This window comes from Euprymna scolopes, chromosome 44 (genome assembly GCF_053919585.1).
Source record: "Euprymna scolopes isolate OS-2025 chromosome 44, ASM5391958v1, whole genome shotgun sequence".
NCBI lineage: Eukaryota > Metazoa > Mollusca > Cephalopoda > Sepiida > Sepiolidae > Euprymna > Euprymna scolopes.
Window position 1 is genome coordinate 53,414,329 of NC_136525.1, and position 21,261 is coordinate 53,435,589.

General features: G+C 34.6%; 1 protein-coding gene across 7 annotated transcripts in view; it reads right to left on the bottom strand.

The window, feature by feature from the left end:
* LOC145268614 (protein phosphatase 3 catalytic subunit alpha-like) overlaps positions 1-21,261 on the bottom strand; it is a 435,971-nt gene that overhangs the window by 134,123 nt on the left and 280,587 nt on the right. For all 7 annotated transcript variants that reach the window (XM_080124090.1, XM_080124087.1, XM_080124089.1 and 4 more), the window contains exons 7-9: positions 15,538-15,615; positions 10,841-10,935; positions 4,257-4,382 (exon numbers count right to left, since the gene is read on the bottom strand). In XM_080124090.1, coding sequence (XP_079980216.1) covers positions 4,257-4,382; positions 10,841-10,935; positions 15,538-15,615 — 299 coding nt within the window. The remainder of the gene's footprint in view (positions 1-4,256; positions 4,383-10,840; positions 10,936-15,537; positions 15,616-21,261) is intronic.

The following is a 21,261-nucleotide window of genomic DNA, read 5'->3' on the forward strand; positions in this document are numbered from 1 at the left end:
GTGGTAGAGCATTCGATTGCAGATAGAGTGATCCCCGGTTCAAGCCCGGATGTACCTCAGCATTTTATTTTAATTTTTTCTTATTAATGAGTCCAATTTATGATAAAAGAAGAGGGCCATTTAAAAATCGCTGCAAATCATTTTTTCGTTTGCATATTTTGAAGATAAATATTAATTAGAAGTGCATTTTCCAGGGCATTCATCGTTAAGCCCAAACATCAGCTAACGTTTGTCATCAATCGAAATGAATGGCTCTCGTCTTCAGGAGGCCTCAAGTTTTGACAAGCTTCTGGGCTTGACCATTACTCCTGATCTTAAATGGAACACGTATATCAAATCTGTTGCCAAGGCCGCTGGAAAAATGGTGGGATCTTTCTATCGATCCAGTAGATATCTCACTGCTGATGCTATTCTCTACCTATATAAGAGCCAGGTACGTCCAAGGATGGAATACTGTTGCCACATCTGGGCAGGAGCTGCTAGAAAGGACTTGTCCTGCCTTGATAGAGTTCAAAATAGACTTCGTAGCCTCGTAGATGTCCTTTTCTCCTCCTTGCAACCTCTATCTCACAGAAGAGATGTTGCGAGTTTGTCTCTGATGTATCGTTATTTTCATGGAAAGTGTTCAACTGAGCTTCAATCTATGGTCCCCCCTCGCCAAACTTTCACAAGAAACACTCGTCTAGCTGTAAACACTATCAAAAATTTCCCCCACTCTTTATCTGTGCCTAAACCTAAACGTAGATTCCATGAACAAAGCTTCTTTCTTAGAACTGCACGCCTGTGGAATTGTCTTCCGTTTTCCTGCTTTCCGGCTGACTACAATATGGTTGTGTTCAAGTCTAAAGTAAATAAGTTCTTGATGAGCCGTTCCATATAAGTTATTAAATTTACCAAATTTTCATTACTAATGATTACTATATTGACCAATTTCTACTGTACACTCTTTAACCCTTATCCTTGAGTGGCCTCTGGGCCTTGATAATGTGGTGATGCCTTTGTAAAAAAAAAAAAAAAAAAAAAAAAACGTGATACTGTAAATAAACAAAGACGGTATTTCATAAACGATTGTTCATGGTATCTACGATTAGGTTTAAGCACAGATAAAGAGTGGGGGAAATTATTCATAGTGTTTTCAGCTAGACAGTGTTTCTCGTGAAAGTTTGGCGAGGGGGGACCATAGATTATAGCTCAGACGAGCGCTTGCCATGAAAATAACGATAAAGCAGAGACAGGCTCGCAACGTCTCTTCTGTGAGAAAGAGGTTGCAGGGAAGAAAAAAGGGATCCCCCCCCCCCCGCTTGGCTAGAAATCTATTTTGAACTGTCAAAAGGAATTGTTTCCCCAGTATTACTCAAGATTCTTTTTCATTAGGTCAGTTGTTCCTACCACAACGAATATAATGTTGATTTCTTTACGCGACCGTGTCGTTTTTACACCATTCTTTAGGTCCTGATATTTTGTTATCTTATTCTGTTCAGCTCTATTAAAGCCAAAATTATTTGGGACTGTGATATCGATAATGAGCACAGTAATCTCGGGCTTGTTCCATATTAGAATGCCTGGCTTGATGGCCCTGCTTATTATGTATCTACTCATCTATATGTTTTTGCCATCGAACACTGTCGCTTTTCCGTTTGATGTTATTCGTGAAGGTTCATGTTCCCAGACATTTCATGATCCGTCAAGCTGCATCTCTCCACAGATATTACATAATATTTTGTTTGAAATATTTGGAGTTAACACCTTACTGTGAAAACTTAATTGCTTTTGAAAGTGATAAAGAAAACGAATTCCAACAAGAGAGAGAAAGAAAGAGGGTAGCAATTAGAGCCATCTGCTTTTTAGCATTGCATGAATCGCTTCGTAATTACGTCATCACAAACATTTACCTTCTGTTTATGACTTCTTTTTTTAATATCTAGTGTCAAGCCTCACCATTAATGGATTATCTATATATAAAAGCGAAAATGTTTGTGTGTGTGTGTTTTCGTGTACGTCCGCAAAAGGGTTTTTTTCCTCGGCCTTCTGGGTAGGTTCGCTCATACTTAAAGCTTTTTATATTGCGTCTAAATCATAATAACTACGACTTAACGGGGGTCGCATGTGTATTTAATTTGCCCGAATTTTATCAGCTCGCCGTGTCTTCGAAAAGTGAAAGCGAGGGGAAACAGTAACTGGCTTGCAGCGCAAAACTAGGTCAGACACCACGCCACTTCCTCGCACCTCTTTATTTTGCTTCATGAACCTTCATATAACGCCCTTATCAGTTCCTCTCCCTTGTGGCCGAGATGGTTAGGTAACTGGCTTTTTTTCCCCCCTTCCGTTTCCATCTTTGCGTCAAGGTTTCAGGGTTCAATCGTACCTTCCTACTAAAACTTTTTTTTTTCTTGTAACTTTTTTTTTTTTTTTTTTTTTTTTTTTACACGCACGCCTCCAAACATCCGGGCAACGCCTGGCACCCCCCGCTAGTCTATAATATAAAGAGCAAACACCTGTCTAAATGTATATATGTATGTATGTATGTCTCGCAAAAACTTTCGACAGAGGCGATGGATTTTCACGAGATCAGTATCATTTTGAAGTTCGGCCCTTCAGACGATAAATATCGAAAAATTAGCCAAAAATGGTGATTCCTTCACCCTCAACTGAGTACTTTCCTAAAGGGAGGGGTAGCAAAAAAGTGTTCCTTTATAACAATTTAGCCAAACATGCATGCGCAAAAAATGTTCTTTCGTGAATTAGTTTAAACATAAAAAAAAAAAAAAAAAACAATCTAATTTCGCTCACGTGGTCATAAAAGAGTCGGTATAGTAGCAGCGTCGTTATCTTAAGATTGCACATTCGAGCCTAGATATCAGACATATATATTTTTTTTTTTGATTTTTAAAGTTTTAATATTGAAACAGGTTTATTTATGCCATTTTTGGTCCTTTTTTTTCCATCATGTTCAGTTTTTTTTTTTGTTTCACAGATTTTTTTTTTTTTTTTTTTTAATCGTCCGTTTATTCTTTATTTTGCATCACATTCGTTGTTTTTTTTTGGTTATATTTAAATTGAGTTTATTATGTTTGCTTATTCTTTATTTTCCATTTTGTTTTGATTTACCCCCCCCTTCAAATACCTGGGCAGCGCCAGGTACCCCTGCTTGTATATATATATATATGTGTGAGAGAGAGAGAGAGAGGGGGCATTTTTTTTTAGAAGCAGAAAGCTTTAAATTAATAATTCTATTTTCTTTCATTGCAGACTTTGCAACTATCAGTTATTTGAGTTCAACTTGGTTTAGCAATTTATCACAAAGAGACAAATTGTGTGCAAGACAATTTACCGAAAGAAAGATTTGATGAATAAATAATTTCACAAAATGGACCTGTCAACTGTCCACCTTGTTCATTCAATTTAACTCCATTAGATTATTTTCTTTGTGAAGTCTCATGACTGCTGATAAACCAGACATGAAAAACCGGTTGGAAGACAACAGTTGATGTGTTATTGTTAATACAACCCAATTTAATATGCAGAGTTGTGAAAATTGGATCCCTAGAATACATTAGATAAGCATGAACCTCAGGGACCACATGTCCAAGATTGTATTTAAAGTATCAAAAATAAATCTTTGGAATAAACCATATATTTTTGTCGCGTGTGGAAGGTGTACACACGCAACTGCATGCATGATAGTTGGTAGCCAAGTGCACTGAATGATGGGTCAGGATGCCAGAATTGATATCATTGGTGGTGAAAGGTTAACTATTTGACGCACACATCTGTCGAGGTGAGTGCACCTGCAGAAGAGCAAGTCACATATATAGCCCAGAGAAAAATAAAAAAAAAAAAAAAAAAAAGCAGAAACATACAGTCAGCCAGCAAAGCAACATTAGCATGAGCTTGTGGGTCAATCCACCTACCCTCCTGTCCAAACTGTTTCTAGCTTAACACCTGCACATGAGGCAATAAAATACAATATTTTCTATATTTTTTTATACAAAACGAATGTGTTATGAGATTTTTCCTAGCTGGCAAGAAAACCGACTGCACAACATTTATATAATAAAAAATATTTTTCTGTGATACGCCTCCTCTATAAAAAAAACCCCAAAAACTTTTTTATGTAACTAATCATATCAGTGTAAGTGGGTGGTGATGGTCAATCAGAGATGCTGTACTTGGTCAGGAGGAAGGCGGCCAGGACGATAGCCATTATAAATACGTTACCCCATTGCCATCACGCATGGAGAAACTAAATAACTTACCTTTCTCGCCAACAAAAGGTAGGGACCATGTAAAGACATCCATGAAGTTTGGCAGCCAGTATGGATGGGGAGAGCAGTTGAACTGTCGGATGTTCATAACGTTGTTTTCATATTTGAGAATAGCCGCTGAGGGAAGAAAAGAAAACATATATATAAAGATGAACATTGGTTATTTTTTATTTATTTATTTTTTTTACAATAGACAACAAAAATGAAAAAATAGTAAACTTATTTTAAAGCGTTTATTTAATTTAAAAAAAAAAAAACGGTTGAGTGATAGAGTAAAAAATGGCTGACATGAGAGTCACATCTTTGGAGTTTCAATAATCACTCTTAGTGATTTCAATTTGCCGTTTTGATTTCACATTGTAATACAGCCTCCAAGTTCAACTAGAAGGTTCGTAAGTTTGAAAATATATGGTTGGAGAAGGTTGGATATTACATCGGCCGAAATGTTGGGAAATTATTGATAGTGTTTTCAGCCAGACGAGCGTTTCTCGTGAATGTTTGGCAAGGTGGGACAATCTTTGTAATTTGATTGATTCCAATCTTTCTTCCTCGCAACCTATCTCTCACAAACATGATGTTGCTAGTTTTGGTCTTTCCTATAAATACTATTATGACGCGTGTTCTTCAAAACTGTCTGATCTATTCCCTGGTTTCTTTGTTCCAGCTCGTTTGATTCGTTGGTCTAATGCTTTCCATCAATTTGCCGGTTCGATATCGCATTGTAATACAGCTTCCAAGTTCAATTAGCAGGTTCGTAAGTTTGAAAAGATACGGTCGAAGAAGGTCGGAGGTTACATCGGCCAAAACATTGTGAAGAAACAAGATAGAAGTCCAAACAATAAAAATATTTAAAATTTTCTCTGCATGAACGCAAGATTACACGTGACAATCAGATGCAGGTTTAGATGATGAAGATACCACAGGCAGAGATGTGAGTAACAAAAAGCTAGTTGATGTTGCTAGTCTCAGTCTTTCCTATAAATACTATTATCGCACGTGTGCTCTTCAAAATTGTATCTAACAATTTACTGGCAAACCATATACAAAGTACTGTTGCCGTATTTGGGTTGGTGACCTGAAAGTTGCAAACACTGACAAAAAAAACTAAAATCTGAATTGATTTCCCAACACATGTGCTACAACCAAAAAAAAACAAAAAAACAGAAAAACCCCCAGAAAAACCAACAACAAATCTAAATTTATAAGCGATAAAAAACAGTAAAGTCCTCTAAGAGTTTGTGGCGGAACAGTTAATGCGCTGGACTGTGGTAAACATGGTCTGGAGTTTGATTCCTAGAAACAGTAAAGCTACACTGATGAGAGGTAGTTACCTTGAAACACGCGTACTTAGATTACTGTTTTTAAAAATATATATATCTTCCAGTAACTATGATTCATTTGACACGGAACTTTAACCAACTTTTCTTGGATTTTACTGTGATTGGATATTCTACTCCTCACCCGACCATCCATTCACATGAAATCTTTTTTTTTTTTTTCCCCATTCCCTCTGCTTCACTAGTTTTTAATTTTTACCAAGTAAGTTCTATGGCTTACTTGTAGTTTCATTAAATGCTTTGCAAGCAAAATCCGATTCTGCATTTTGCTAATTCCTACCCTTTGATGAGAAGGAAAATATTTATTTTGAAACTCTGTGGATTAAGGACAATCCACTTAATTTGTGTTTCCTTTTTGAAAATAAAATGTTTTTAACGTGTTTTATTAATTCTTTCTCTTATTAAAAGCTCTTTTTCTGGTTTGGTTTTATTGAGCTTTTACATCTGGTTAGGATTACTTTATAAATATTAAGTCTTTAATATTTATAATATATTCTAAGTTTGCTATTTTGGATTATCTTGGTAAACTTAATTGTAATTCTTATTTCATATATATATATATATTTCAAAAGTAGAAACTAATGAAATCAATGACGTTGTTAGTGTTCGATGACAAGAGAAAATATTTTTTATATATTAGAAGGTAAACAGTTACATTTGGTCGCTACAAACAGCTATCTGTTTCAGTCAATGAGACTTCATCAGGCAACCCTGAACCATCTGACGCTAAAGAAAAAAAGAGAAAAAAGTGAGCTCTTTTTTTGGAAAATCTATCAAAACATTACAATTTATATCAATAGCTGGATATATTAAGTTAAGGATATATAAACAATTAAATTTTAAGTTATTAAAATTAGGGCATATTTCACCAGAACACTAGATTGTGTTAGTTGATTAGTAAATTTCTTTTGACAAATAACAATTAGCTTATCAACAGACATGCTCAAGGAAACTCGATATTCAGTTTAAAAATCAATACCCTCCCACCCCCACCCACTAACACAATCGACTGTGCTGATGAAATACGCCCTCATTTTAATAACTTCAAATTTTAATCGTATCTCCAGCTGTTGATATAAATTGTGGTAATATTTTGACAGATTTTCCAAAAAAAGTGGAAATACGACTTCTCCATTTTTTTTTTTTTTTTTTTTTTTTAATTTTTAGAGCGCTCACAACTTATAACCTTTGTGGTTTCTTTTGGAGAGCTCAAATTTCATCTTTAGCATCAGATGGCTGATTGTAGCGACTAAATGTAACTGTTTACTCTCTAATAAATAAAAAAAAAAATATATATATATATATATATTTTGTTTACAGAAAGTTTAGATGAGACAAGTTATCGGTATTGTCGGTTTCAAATTTCCATTTGAGTATTGGCTGAAGAGAGTTTAATATGGGTATCTAAAACGGTCCCTAATTATCGGGTTTGAAAGCAATGGTACCCGATGACTTATCTCATCTAAACTTTCTGTAAATAAAATATAAATGATACGCTCTTATTTTTGGATTTCCTTATAATTGAGCACTCTGCTGAATTTCTTTTTCCAAAATAAAGTGTATATATATATATATATATATATATATATATATATATATATATATATATATATATATATATAAAAAGGAACAAAGTCATATGCTTATCAACATTTCGTCTTTATTGTGAGACTTCCACTAGATAAATGAAATTAATAAAACAAAACACCAGTACAAATATTTGAAAATATATTTTTGATGTAATTAAATGTGTATGACCCTGTTACATTTCAGAAACGGAAAATGTCGTTGGAAATTCAAAAGAAGTGGAGGTGTAAGACTTTAATTTAAAAACATTTTTTTTTTTTTTCATAACGTCATATAGCCGTTAATATATTAAGATATGATGCAATTCATATTTTTTGGGGGATAAATATGTCCGTTATAATTCAAATATGAATATGTAACTGAAATGAAATGAGTGTCTTTGTTATGCAATTTTTTGACTGATTATATGTATTAATTACTATAGGACGTGTTTTCTATAGTGTGAGAGTTAACCTGTGTCTAAAATTATGTTCTTTTAAATTATTGTTCGCAGTAGATAAGAAAAATTTACAAAACAAGATCAAATGTAAACTTTAATCTAATATAGATATTAATATTTATATACGAATCCAAACCAAAGAAAAAAGCTCAATACCACGATAATAGGAAGTAGAGCATAAGAAACATAAATAAAAACAGCAAATTAAAATTTCTTCAGAAAAATTACATTCTTTTTTATACTTTTTTTTTATTTCATATTTATTATTATTTTTTTTTTTTTTACAATATAAAGAAAAAAGTTCATAGAAGACTGAACAGCATCTGTTTGTTCCGGCAGTCATTTTTCTGAAGAGTATATGCATGAAAAGAAACTGTATTAACATAATAACCGATTGGTTCTTCATAACGAAACAGAACTGTAAAAAGTGTACCAAAATTTTAACACGCTGGAGGAGTTGTTTTGCATGAAATATAAAAATTTGGATTTTGGAATGTAGGTATGCTGTTATTCTTTGATATATGCTCTGTTATATTTAATATACGTTGAGCTTTCAAGCAAAAAGGATTGGTATTCACAAAGAGTGAAATATAATTGAAAAAATATTTTACCCCCAAAAATATATATATATACAATTATCTAGACTTATTTGATATCTTTGTTTTATTTTTTTTGCGGTTTCATCTATTTTTTGAAATCCATTATTCTTTACATTTTGATTTTTGAATTTTACTTTAAACACTTTTTTCCTACTATTGTTACCATAATTAATCAATATAATATTATCAAAAATGATCAATTATCCTAATTATTGCAGTCACCAACATATTTATCCCCCCATTACCTTCTATTTTTAATTATCATTATCACAATTAGAGTAGATGATTATATCTAAGCATGGAGATAAATTAATTATATACATTTTAAGATTTTATTATTATTGCTTTACAACTTTCAAAGATTTGGGTAGTAAACAAACAAAAAAGCTATAATGAGAGATGGGAGTGAGGTTGGGGGAGTGTACAGGGATGAGGAACGAATAGGAAAGAGAAAGACATGCCTTAGAATCACCACCAATAAATTATTTATGGGTTTCCTTTTTCATTCTTCCTCATTCCCTTTTTTCTTTTCTCCCTTACGTTTTTTACTTCTCATCCCTATCTCTTAACCACTTCACTAATGTGTGTAGGATAGTGCTGAAGTGGGGATATAGAAGATGGCGTCATAAGTCATACATTTTCTGACCACATAGAAATTTTAGTCAAATTAAAAGCATTTTTATAACTGAATAACTCCGATTAAATCTGAAACCCCTTTTAGCGTAGATATGTCAAATCCACACCCTTACTGTTTGAACATTTGACGGAACCTGATATTAACTCCCTGTGACGAGGAAGACCTGATATTTTCATTGCAAACTTTGCTTTCGTATAAGCTGTATCACCTGAAGAGGTCTCTAGTTACTGGTAACTAGCTGATTGAAACATGCTCATGACTCATTACTGATTATGTAAAAACAAATAAAGAGTGTGTGTGTGTGTGTGTATATATATATATATATATATATATATATATATTAGTGTTGGGACGATGAATTGAAAAATCAGAGCTTTTTGGGTATCGGAATCGGGAAAATTTGAGCCTATTTTCTGATGCCAAAACCGATTCCTTTAATTATCTATTTTATTTGATTTTGTTTTTATAAAACGTCTTCCACTGCTTGTAGTAATAATACAATAAAAAATATTGATTTAAACTTCCAGTAAAACTAAAATCTCTAGATCATCCCCTCACAAGGGTGTTTTTACGTTTGAGAAAATATTTGCACATTTAAGTTGTGCTTTTACAGTTATCGGGGCAAAATAACTTTATAGTAAAATATTTAGAGATTTATAAAGAATCGGAATCGATAATTGTATCAGAATCGGGGAAAAATATTGGAATAGTCCCATCACTAATATATATATATATATATATATATATATATACACACACACTCTTCTTTTCACTGCGGTTGTTAGGTTAGCCGCACATTTAATAGAAACCTATTTTAATTAGTTTTACACACAAGAGAGAAATTCCAACAACAATGTTCGGAAAACAGATTTATAAAGAATAATCCGTTGGATAGAAAATTACTTTGTCTTGAAAAATTGTTGGGAATGCCAGGCATGTGAGTTTCTGATGGTTTTTCCATTTCTAACATATCAATCCTTGGAGAGACACCCCCCCGCAAAAAAAAAAACAAAAAACAAAGAAAAAGTGAGATGAACTACTCAAGTTGGAGGAGCCTGGCCTTCAATGCATTTGAAAATGATAGCACAAAAAAAAACACACAAAAAAAACAAAACATTTTTTCCAAAACAGTTTAAACTAAGTCAAAATTTAGAGAAAAAACACTAAGATGCACATGGTGGAAGGAGACAGGAAGTCATTCTTGGATGAAACAAAACACATCAAATCTCATCATGAATTAAAGTTCTCAGTTTTCAGAGAGAACTGTCATTAGAGGGGAAAGCAAGGGAGAAAATACAAGAAAGAAAAACAAAGAGAGAAGAAAGAAATAAAATCCAGACAAATAGCAAAGAAAATAATGAAAAATTTGGCAGAAAAAAAAAAAATAAAGAAAAAGAAAATGGGGAAAGAGGGTGGTCGACTGAAAAATAGCTGTAATAAAAATCCAGATGCAGTCCTCTCCCTGTACAAGAGCCAAATACGTCCTAAAATGAAGTACTGTTGCCACATCTGGGGGGAGGGGGGGGATAGTGTGCCGCTCGGAGAACCGTCTCCTACCATAAAAGGGTTCAAAATCAGCTTTGAAATCTCGCAGGTGATATCTTTTTCTCCTTGCAATCTCTTTCTCACGGCTGAATTTTACTTTATAAATCTAGTTGTAAGCAATATTCTTTTTGTACAGTTTACCAAATTCAAGAGAAAGATTCCAGAATGCGACAATATACATCGTCCAAAACGTGAAAATGACGCTCAAGGTTTGCGAACAGAATTTTTTTTTTTTTTTTTTTAAATTAAAATGGCGAGTTCTTTTAATTTTAATAATCTGAAACACTGACGCTTTCCGAATAGCATTGCCGAGAGAAAAAAAAAAATAAAATAATCACACATCCAAGCGATCTTCAATTCGATGACGTCAAAATAGCGCCATCGAACAACGATGCCATGTCACCTGCATGAAATAACAGAAAGGGGCTTACCTTTATTATTGTAGACATCCAGGTAATTAGGTGCGGAGAATATTGTTATTAATGACGGAAATCCAGTCTGATGACTTTTCCTATACATGCGGTACCTGGATGGAAGAAAATAAATGATCAGTAAAAAAAAAAAAATTCAGAAAATAATCTTAGACATCTAACATCTTCCAAATTCTCTATATACACATGGTTGACCCAGTTGCTATGGAAACGAACCTGTTGTATCCGATACTTTCTTATACAGGCAGAGAATAATGCATGCATGTACGCAACACAAATAACTGCTACTACAATGAATTTGCAGGTTTTCTTTTTCTTCATCATTTAAACGTTATAAACTTCTGAATAAACAATTTATTTTTCTGCATCCTTTATCTTTCATTATACTTTTTTATTGCCTGTTCCAAACAAGTTTTTTTTTTTTTTGCATAATTATCCATTTTATATTTAATTCAATGAATTTGAGAATATTTTTGCGTTAAATAAAACGTCCAATTTAACGCTGATACTTAATTTTACAACATATATATATATATATATATATATATATATATATATATATATATATATATATATATATATATATATATATATATAAAAGCGAAAATGTGTGTATGTATGTATGTTCGCTTTTTGTGTATGTCTGTAAAAGGCTTTTTTCGCTGGACATTTCGGTCGGCACATTCCTTCTTAAAACTTTTTATATCATGTATAAACGATAATCTCTATGAGTTACGAACGGGGGTCGCCTGTCTATTTAATTTGCCTGACTTTCATGCGCTATTTTTTCCAGATTTTTATAGCGTCCCGTGTATCTTTCGCTTTCAGTATAAAACAAGCGAAAACTGGCTTGTAGCCGCGTCATGTTTCAAGGTCAAACATCACGCGGCTTAAGGTTCTCACACTTGTTAATTTCATTTTATAAACGTTAAATTAAGAGGTTTTTCATTCTTCTCTCGTGGCCGAGATGACTAGGTCCCAGGGTTTTTTTTCCATTTCGTTTCCATCTCCATATCAAAAGTTTGGGGTTCAAGCCTACTTTCCAACTACAACTTTTTTTTTTTCTTTTACACCTCCAAAACACCCGGCCAACGTTGTTTTTAAAACAGGGTTGTTTTGATCACCCCCCAACACACACACCTACAAACACCCGGGCCACGTCGGATACTCCCCCGCTAGTCATAAATAAAAGAAAAGGTTTGATCAAAATAAGCACAAAGAATTTATACATTTCCTTCCATTTTATTCATTGCTGATTTATGCCAGCAACAGAAAAATTGTGGAGAGCAAAATGTAAAAAAAAACAAAAAAAACTGAATATTTTAATCAGTTTTTAGAATGAAATTTTTTTTCTTAGTAGAACCTTCTTTTGGTCCAGTAGATATCATACTGCTGATGCAATTCTCTACCTATATAAGAGCCAGGTATGTCCAAGGATGGAGTACTGTTGCCACATCTGGACAGGAGCTGCTAGAGAGATCTTATCCTGCCTTGACAACGTTCAAAATAGACTTTATAGTGGGGGATGCCCTTTTCTCTTCCCTGCAATCTCTTTCTCACAGAAGAGATGTTGCAAACATGTCTCCTCTTCATCAATATTTTCATGGCAAATGCTTGTCTGGCTGAAAACACTGTCAATAATTTCCCCCACTCTTTATCCGAGCCTAAACCTAAACGTAGATTCCATGAACAAAGCTTCTTTCTTAGAACTGCACGCCTGTAGAACTCGCTTCCATTTGCCTACTTTCCAGCTGACTACAATATAGTTGTTTTCAAGTCCAACGTAAACAAGTTCTTGATGAGTCATTCCCCCTTAAGTAATCCAACTTACCAAATTTCCACTAACAATTACTACGACAATTGCCTCATTGACCACTGTACACTTATTAACCCTTATCCTCTAGTGGCCTCTGGGCCTTGATAAGTGTGGTAACTCCTTTGTAAAAAAAAAAAAAAAAAAAAAAGTTGTCCAATGCTTGAAGAAAAAAAAGGTAATCAGTTGGCGCTAAGTCTAGTGAATAAGGTGGATGAGAGAGTATTTTGAAGCTCCATTGCTGTACTTTAAATAACATTCTTTGCACAACATGAGGTTGAGCATCGTCTTGCAAGATGATCGGTTGATCACTATCTACTCAATTCGGTTGTTTGAGAGTTTCTTCATTGTTTTTATTCAATTGATGTATGCAGCCACTGATATTGCAGAATCAGGTCTCATGAAGGTGTAATGAACGACACCAACTTCTTTTCATGGAGCTTCAGTTTTGGAGTGTGGGTTTTTGGGAGGTTTGGAGGAGTTTCATCTTTGTCCGACCAACTTGCTGAATGTGATGATTGCAAAGAATCCGTTTTTCATCACGCACAACAATAAGAAACAGTTCCGTTTTCTAACATGACAACATGGAACACCAAGTTTCAAGACGACACGTCTTTTAATGCGTTTTCAATTCATGCGATACCCACTTGTCCAGCTTCTTGACCTTCCCGGTTTCAGATGGTCTAATAGCAGTTAAAGAATTAAATCTCTCTCCTAAAACATACATCGTTCAAGACGTATCCTCTTCCACTCGTGTTGTTCAGCTCATCATTATCAAGCCTGATTACAGGCCTTCAATCGGGTCGATTTAAAACTGAAATCAACAAACCGAAACCTCTTAAACAATTGGCATAGTGTTTGTTTCTTCGCCACATTGTCACCAAATGCATTGTTAATATTTCTAGCGGTCTGAAAACTGTTCGTTTGTTTGTTTTGCTTTGCAGTAAATCATCTGCTGATAAGTGGTGACGCCGATGTAAAAAAAAAAAAATAAATAAATGAATATAACGGCATAAATAAAGTGGGAATTGATTCAAACACGCCTTGCACAAATTAGTTCAGTATCTAGGAAGACGCCAGATACCTCCGGATTGCAACTGTTCATTGCTTGCATTCAGTATGCCTCCATCTGTCTCAGAGAGTGGAGGATTTCGTTGGTTGTCATAAACACCCTTTTTTTTCAAACACTATAGATAATAATCAAGGTAAGTTTATGAAATGCAAAAATTCTCAGTGGTAGTTTAAATATTTAACTTCATAATTTTTCCAGTTTGAAGACAACCATAGTATCATTACTCTTTAAACAAAGTATAATTAACAATAAATATTTTTTTTAATCATCTACATCAAGGGTCACCAAACTTCGATCCACGACGTCAGTTCATTCAGCCCACAGACACTACTTGAATTTGCTTGATAAAATATATGGAACACAAAACTGTGATAAAATTTCAATTTGAATATTATGTTTAGAATACTATGAGATTTTGATGCTTGCGGAGACCTGATTGTTTTATTCTTTAAATTAGGCATTTCATTTCTCCCGGCTTTTTCCTATCTTCAGTGAGCCGTAGCTTCATTAGTGACCCCTAAATCCTCTGCTTTCCTTGTGCTTCAACAGAATTTTGATTACGTTTCTAATTCAATGTATATTTATTTCATTTTAAAATTCTGTTTTCTTCACTCTTCATTATGGCTACAAAAAATGTTTCACAAATATCTCAAACTTTTTTTTACTGCTTAGTTTGTAAGATTCGGATATGTGCACACATTATGTCTGATGTAACTATCTTTTGCTGTTGTCGTTTACTTTGATAATTATTTTAGTAAATAAACATGTTGGTTGCTTTTGGTTTTGTTCATTGCACGCGCACCACCCAAGATTAACATGGAATGCTAAACTTTCTTCGTCTTTTCCCCAGAGCTTTCGTTCTGGCTCGCAAATATTGAATAGAATGATTATGCGACCCGCGTAATCGTCATTCTTTCAGTTATCCTGACCGCAGTAAAAAAAAAAAAAAGTGACCACTGGTTTACATCATAATTCAGGTCATAAATGGTTAATATGCATGGGAATAAACAGAATACATGGATCTAAGAGTAAACCTTAAAAAACAATCCTGTTATCCCCAGGAGTAGCAGTGGTACCTGTGGCATCCAACGAAAGTGTGGTAGCGGCTAAAAGAACAGTATGGTTGTGTGGATGGACCATCTTCTTGACAACGGACAAACACATCGCTCCAGTTAGCGGAGAATTATAGAAATATGACGAAATGGTGGCTCGACAAAATACCTGTCATTTTGGAGGAGTTGGTGTTAGGAAGGGTATCCAGCCGTTAAAAATTTGCTGCAATGGTATCAAACATGGCAGAACTTTTAATCCTCGGATACAGGGGAAAAAAATGGAGTAGGAAGGAAGAAATCGGGATCACTTACATCTCATGATTTCTTGTTCTTTTTTTTCAACTACTTACATACAATTCTGTATTAATATTGGTTGGTTTTGTTTTACGGCATATCAACCCTTTTCGGGTTATTTAATGCCGAATCCAGTCATTTTGAAGAAAATTTTTTTAAATAGAGTATATTTGTTTGTTTTATTTTCAAGTCTGTTTCTATTTAACCCATAGTTGGGACCCTAACAGGTGCTACCACTCCAGATCAGAGTGGACCTGGGAGCAATGGCAATTAAAGGGTGGCTCCACACTCCCCAAAGCCTGCAAGTTGGGGCCTCACCATGGCATATAGTTTAAGGTCATATCCAGGACTCTAAATATTGGAGACAAAAAAAAAATAAAATAAATAAAACGATTTTAGTCTTTTTTGTATTTTGATAAAAAAAAAGAAAAAAGTACAGATCCAAACGATCCAGAAGTGTTCTTACCCAGCATCCTGAGCTTCATGTGCTCTGATAATAGACAATAAATTATTCTGTTGCAAGAAATCGCAACATGCTGCATAGCTGAAACGAGAAAAAATAGAGAATTAGAAAGACGAAACAAAAAAAAAAGCTGAAATTGAGATGAACTTACCAACCTGAGGATCACAGCTCCCCTGTGTGTGTGAAGAGGGTTACCAAAAAGAGAACTATTTCCTAAACAACTCAAATCAATTTAAAACAAGTCAAGAGAGAAAAAAGAAACACCGAGTACATGTGTAAGGGATGGAGAAAACGAAACAGGAAGTCATTCTTTGATGAAAAAAAAAACTATTAATGATGGTAGGATTCCAATATATCCCCCACCCCAAATCCTAATCCGATACAATTATTAATTTCAATTCTTTTAAAACCTCTAAATATTTAGAGTTACGCGTTTTAAAACGTGATGTCTGAAATAACTTATGTAGTAGGTCGAAACAAGTATTTGTTAGTTATCTATTTCTGTATCTGTCTCGATCTATTTAACTCGAGAGATGGGCGGGAGATGAATATGAAGAATGTTGAAAGACCGTCAAAATATGGTAAAATCATATCGTAGACAAGTTTACCGGAAGTATATGGTCAGCTGATGGAACCATGTGTATGTTACGTGATTCTAGTTAGCTGAGAAGAATAATTGGAGTTGGGATTTGGACATTGAGCAGGGTGGACGGTTTAACAGGTCGCTCCCTCCCCCACTTATCAGAGAGGGGGCTGACGAGTTTTAGAATGGAGACCTAGAATTAACCACGCAAGCAAAGATATTCACTTTCCATTCTTCTGCGATTGACACCTGGAAAGTGAATAAAAACTATATAAAATACAATCAGCGTTCTTGGAAGTGAATGAATATTCGCTCAAACAGGTTCCAGCCCCCCCCCCTCTCCAAGAACAAGATGAATTCCAGGTGGACAAGATCAACGACGCATGAAGATATGTCCAAAATACATGTATCTCACACACACACGAACAATTAGATATAAATATAATATAAATAGACCGCAACAACACACCTTAGGGTTCAGATAGTGAAGAACCACCACAGACATTTAGTAACACGTACACACGTAATGATGAACCCTTCGTCTCAAGTACACATATCAACATACGACGACCGGTTCTACGCATACGCCAGATGACGTCATGACCTGATTTACTTTAAATAGTTAAAAAACTGAACAAATTTCATGTACGTCACGTTAGGTCAGTTGATTAACGTGTTGGTTCATTATCTAAATGTTTTGGATTCGAATCGTGGTGTGAGATGTCTTTTTTTTTTTTTTTTTTAATTTTTTAAATTTAAATATTGAATCAGTGTTATTTAAGCCATTTTTCACGTAACAATCGTTTTTCTTTCTTTTTTTTTTTTTCTTTTTTTTTTACTTCGCTTATCCACCTCCGACCACACACCCAAAAACACCCGTGTACCCACCAATTTTTTAAGTTTTAATATCGAAACAGGGTTAGGTTGGGGTTAGGGTTAAAAAAAAGTTTTGTTAAAACAAACAAAACTTTTACGTCATCACAGAGCATCCATATTAACTCCACATTCGATATTGTCCCTTCGTAGCTTAGTGGGGGATGCGTTTTCTCTTCCTTGCAACCTCTTTCGCACAGAAGAGACGTTGCAAGCCTGTCTCTGCTTTATCATTATTTTCATAGCAAGTGCTCATCTGAGCTTCAATCTATGGTCCCCCTCTCGCCAAACTTTCACAAAAAACACTTGTCTAGCTAAAACCGCTATCAATAATTTCCCACACTCTTTATCTGTGCTTAAACCTAAATGTAAATTCCACGAACAAAGCTTCTTTCTTAGAACTGCACGTCTGTGAAACTCTCTTCCGATTGCCTGCTTTCCAACTGACTACAATCTGTCTTCAAGTCCAACGTAAACAAATTCTTGATGAACCGTCCCTCAAGTAATCCAATTTACAAAATTCCCACTATTTATGTTTACTAGGTTATAATCACATTGACTAATGTATACCCATTAATCCTTATCCTAGAGTGGCCCCCGAGCCTTGGTAAGTGGTGATTCCTGTGTAAAAAAAAAAAAAAAAAAAAAAAAAAGAAACTAACACGCTGTTAAAAGTACATTTTGAGCAGCTTTGATACTATTGCAGTTTTGATTGACGGATGGCCTTAAACAAATCCCGACTTTTATAACCATTTTCCAAACAATGGCAATTTTTAACACGACTCATAGCATAGGACTTGTTGATTTTGCATCCACTTTTTCTTTTTTGTGTAAATAAATTTTTCCGTGTGCGAGTGTATGTTTTTATTTATTTATTGTCTTTGCGTCTACTTTCTTTTCAAATCATCTAATTTAATTTGGACTTTCATTTCTGTTAATTGTTTTGGTTTTTTTTTTCTTGACATTGTGTGTGTGTGTGTGTGTGTGTGTGTGTGGTAACTCGCCTAGCATTTTGTTTTGTGTTTTAAATACCGTATTTCTTTACATTGTGACTTTTTAAAAAAACTTATTTATTTCCGTGATAAACCAAATTCTTGAGGGGTGCCTTGGTCACGACCACCAAATCGAAGGGGTGTTAAATAGTGGGGACATATATCTGTGTCTTAACAGGTACATAATCAGGGACAACATTTATACGGAGGATGAGACGTTTACATAACGCGTGCAATGAAAACGATGATGACAATTCCTTTTAGTTCATATAGGAGATGAGAATTCATTATTTAATGAAGGAGGGTCTTATGTTCTTTTACAAATACGACAGACAAAAGCACATTACCTTTCGGTGGACGAAATAACAAATACAAAATACATGTTTATTCTCCCAGCTGGATGATTGACGATCAAGAATTCAATTGCCTTTCAGAGTTATATTTTCTTGTTTCCCTTTCTGGTTGCTTCCAAAAGAGTTTCAGATAACTCAACTGCTGTCTTTCCACTCTGAACTAACTCCCAAACCCAACCCTGACAGAACAGACTTTCTGAATATATTGTAAATTATCTTTCTTTGTGACGTCAAAACGTGCTTACGCCACGTGAATGTTCTCACATAGATTTACATAAACATGTCTAACACGCTTTTTTTTTGCAACACAAAATACATTCCTAAATTGAATTGTTCATTCTCCCAACTCTGACATAATTAATATATTTAGGTATTTAGCGACACAATGGACAATTGCTGCACATTCCTTAAAATCGTTTCCAAAAAGCAATATGCACTCATTTTTAACTTTTGATTACTGGGTTCAATTCTAACCTTTTCCTTTAAACAAATATCATTTTTACTCCTATTTATGTCTTTCTTTAATTACTGGGGTCTGTCCCCTTCCATATATAACATACTAGCCTGGGTGCCCAGCGTTACCCAGGTGTTTGGAGGTGTGTGTTGAGCACAAGAAAGAAAAAAAAAAAATGGTAGTATACAGGAAGGCTCGAACCCATACCGCGAAGGAGGAAAAGAATGTAAAAAAAAAGAAACGTGACATCTTTGCCGTTGCGTCCATCACCAAACCGGAAGTAGTGAAGGTTTAAATTAAGGCTAGTCAATCGAAAAGAGAGGATGACTTTTGAAAATATTGGCGAAAAAGCAACCCCTCCTTGTAGAAGACCAAGGAACACATGGTATGAAGTTATCAAAATAGAAAGGAAGATGAATAAAAGAATTGGCCAGAAATAGATTAGCTTGAAAGTCAATTTCTACAAGCTGTCCAACACATACCGGCATGTAAAACGGACGGCGCATGTATGGAAGTGGTACCCCCCCCCCTTCTGTAATTTTTTTTCGTCTTTCCAATTTTTTTTTTTCAATGGATTATCATATCAATGTTATGCTGCTTGGATCAACAACAACCTGAATGATACTATTGCCATGGATGGGCTCCCTTTACTGTACTAGAAAATTACTCATACCATATAGTATCCTGTATCTCTATAAAGCCGCCATTTGCCCATGCATGAAGTATTGTTGCCACAGTACGGATGATGTATCTATCACTAATCTCTCACTTTTAGACAGGGTTAAAAATAGTCTCAAATCTAATGGTAGGTCCCCGCACTGTCAGCCAAGCTCTAATCCCAGTCCCATCGCTGCAATGTTTCATCGCCATGCTTGTTTTACAAGTACTTTAGTGAAATATGCTGAAATCATTACACTTGTGCCCTCTCGACGTACATGCTCTCTACTAACTCGACAAGCAGCAACCCCCCTTCATCGTTGAGGTCTCTAGATGTCGGACAGCTTTCTACTCTTATAGTTTCTTCTCTTAAGCTGCTAGACTTTGAAATTCTTTCCCCACTTCTTCTGACTGCACTAATCTGCAGAAGTTATAAATGTAATGTGAACAGACGTCACTGCTCAACTCCCACAAACCCCTGTTGGACACAAGTGGCAATATGCCTTGTTTGGGCAGGGGCGGGAGTGAAAGAAAAAACAAAAAAAGTCTACAAGCAGATAATAAAGGCAGCATCTCATTTGAGGAAACGCGGGTTTCTAGCATCAACCATTGGAAATGGTAACAAGTTACGCAGCAGCTCTTTGCATAATAAATGATTTCATCAGATTCCTGAAAATTAGGCTTAGAAATTAAAGATGGGGGTGGTGGGTGGGGGTGTGTGGGGAGAAACAACATCGGTAATCAATAATTTGATCCGATTTCAAAGGACTAATTTCATTGGAGAGCATCAAGGCTCGAAAAAAATATGAGACTTTATTAATAAATTAGGATTTTACCCAAGGGAAATTCCGTCTTGATATGAAACAATTTCTGAATATCTTTTACAATCTGATTGTCAGCATCCGAACCTTCTTTTAATAGTTTTTTTTTTTTCTTTTTAAATGGCACATCAAAACCATAGTGGGTCACATAATGCAAATGTTGAGCTCATTTCTCGCACTTTTCGTGATTGCAAAACGCATCTCAATTCAAGTTTAAACTTGATGAGCAGAACCTGTTTAGACTGACTATGTGTATATGATATCGGCATTAAACTAATTTGCATATTGCTAGGCAAAATGATACTTTATTAATTAATAGTTTAAAGAAAATTTAAGACGTCAATACAATACAGTGGTATAACAGACCAATGTAAACTGAAGCAAATTAAGATGCATAACAGTAGAATGAATTATGCAAATTTTAAAAAGTTTTTGTTTTCTTATATTTCATAGTTGCATCATGTTCTTAAATAAGTATGGTCAGATAGAAGTTACGTATTATATAATATTTCAGGAAAATTCCCTTCATCAAATGTGTTCTGATTTTTGTTTAAACATGCATACTGAGGCTATGGTAAAGCATATTTATTATTATTTTTCTTTTTCAATTCAATGATGGTTTTGATTTTAATCTATATATCTATAAAAGTGTGTGTGTGTGTGTGTGTGTGTGTGTGTGTGTGTGTGTGAGTATACATTTGTATTTTGGTCATCCATACTGAGAATTGAACCTTCAATCTTTAGGAGAAGATCATTTTATAAGAGAATTTTTCCTAAGTACTCTAATTACTGTGCCATGGGTCCTTGCAGGAAAAAAAAAGGACAGGATAAAAGGGATTAAACATTCAACCTCCAGAAGAGTGTGACTTTTATGACTGAATTTTACGAAGTTCTCCAACATATAAAACAAATAAATGAAACGGTGGAAAGCTTAACTGGCCTTCAGCCAACTTTCGTTTCTGCATTCACTTAGCAAGTCAACTTTTTGATTGAC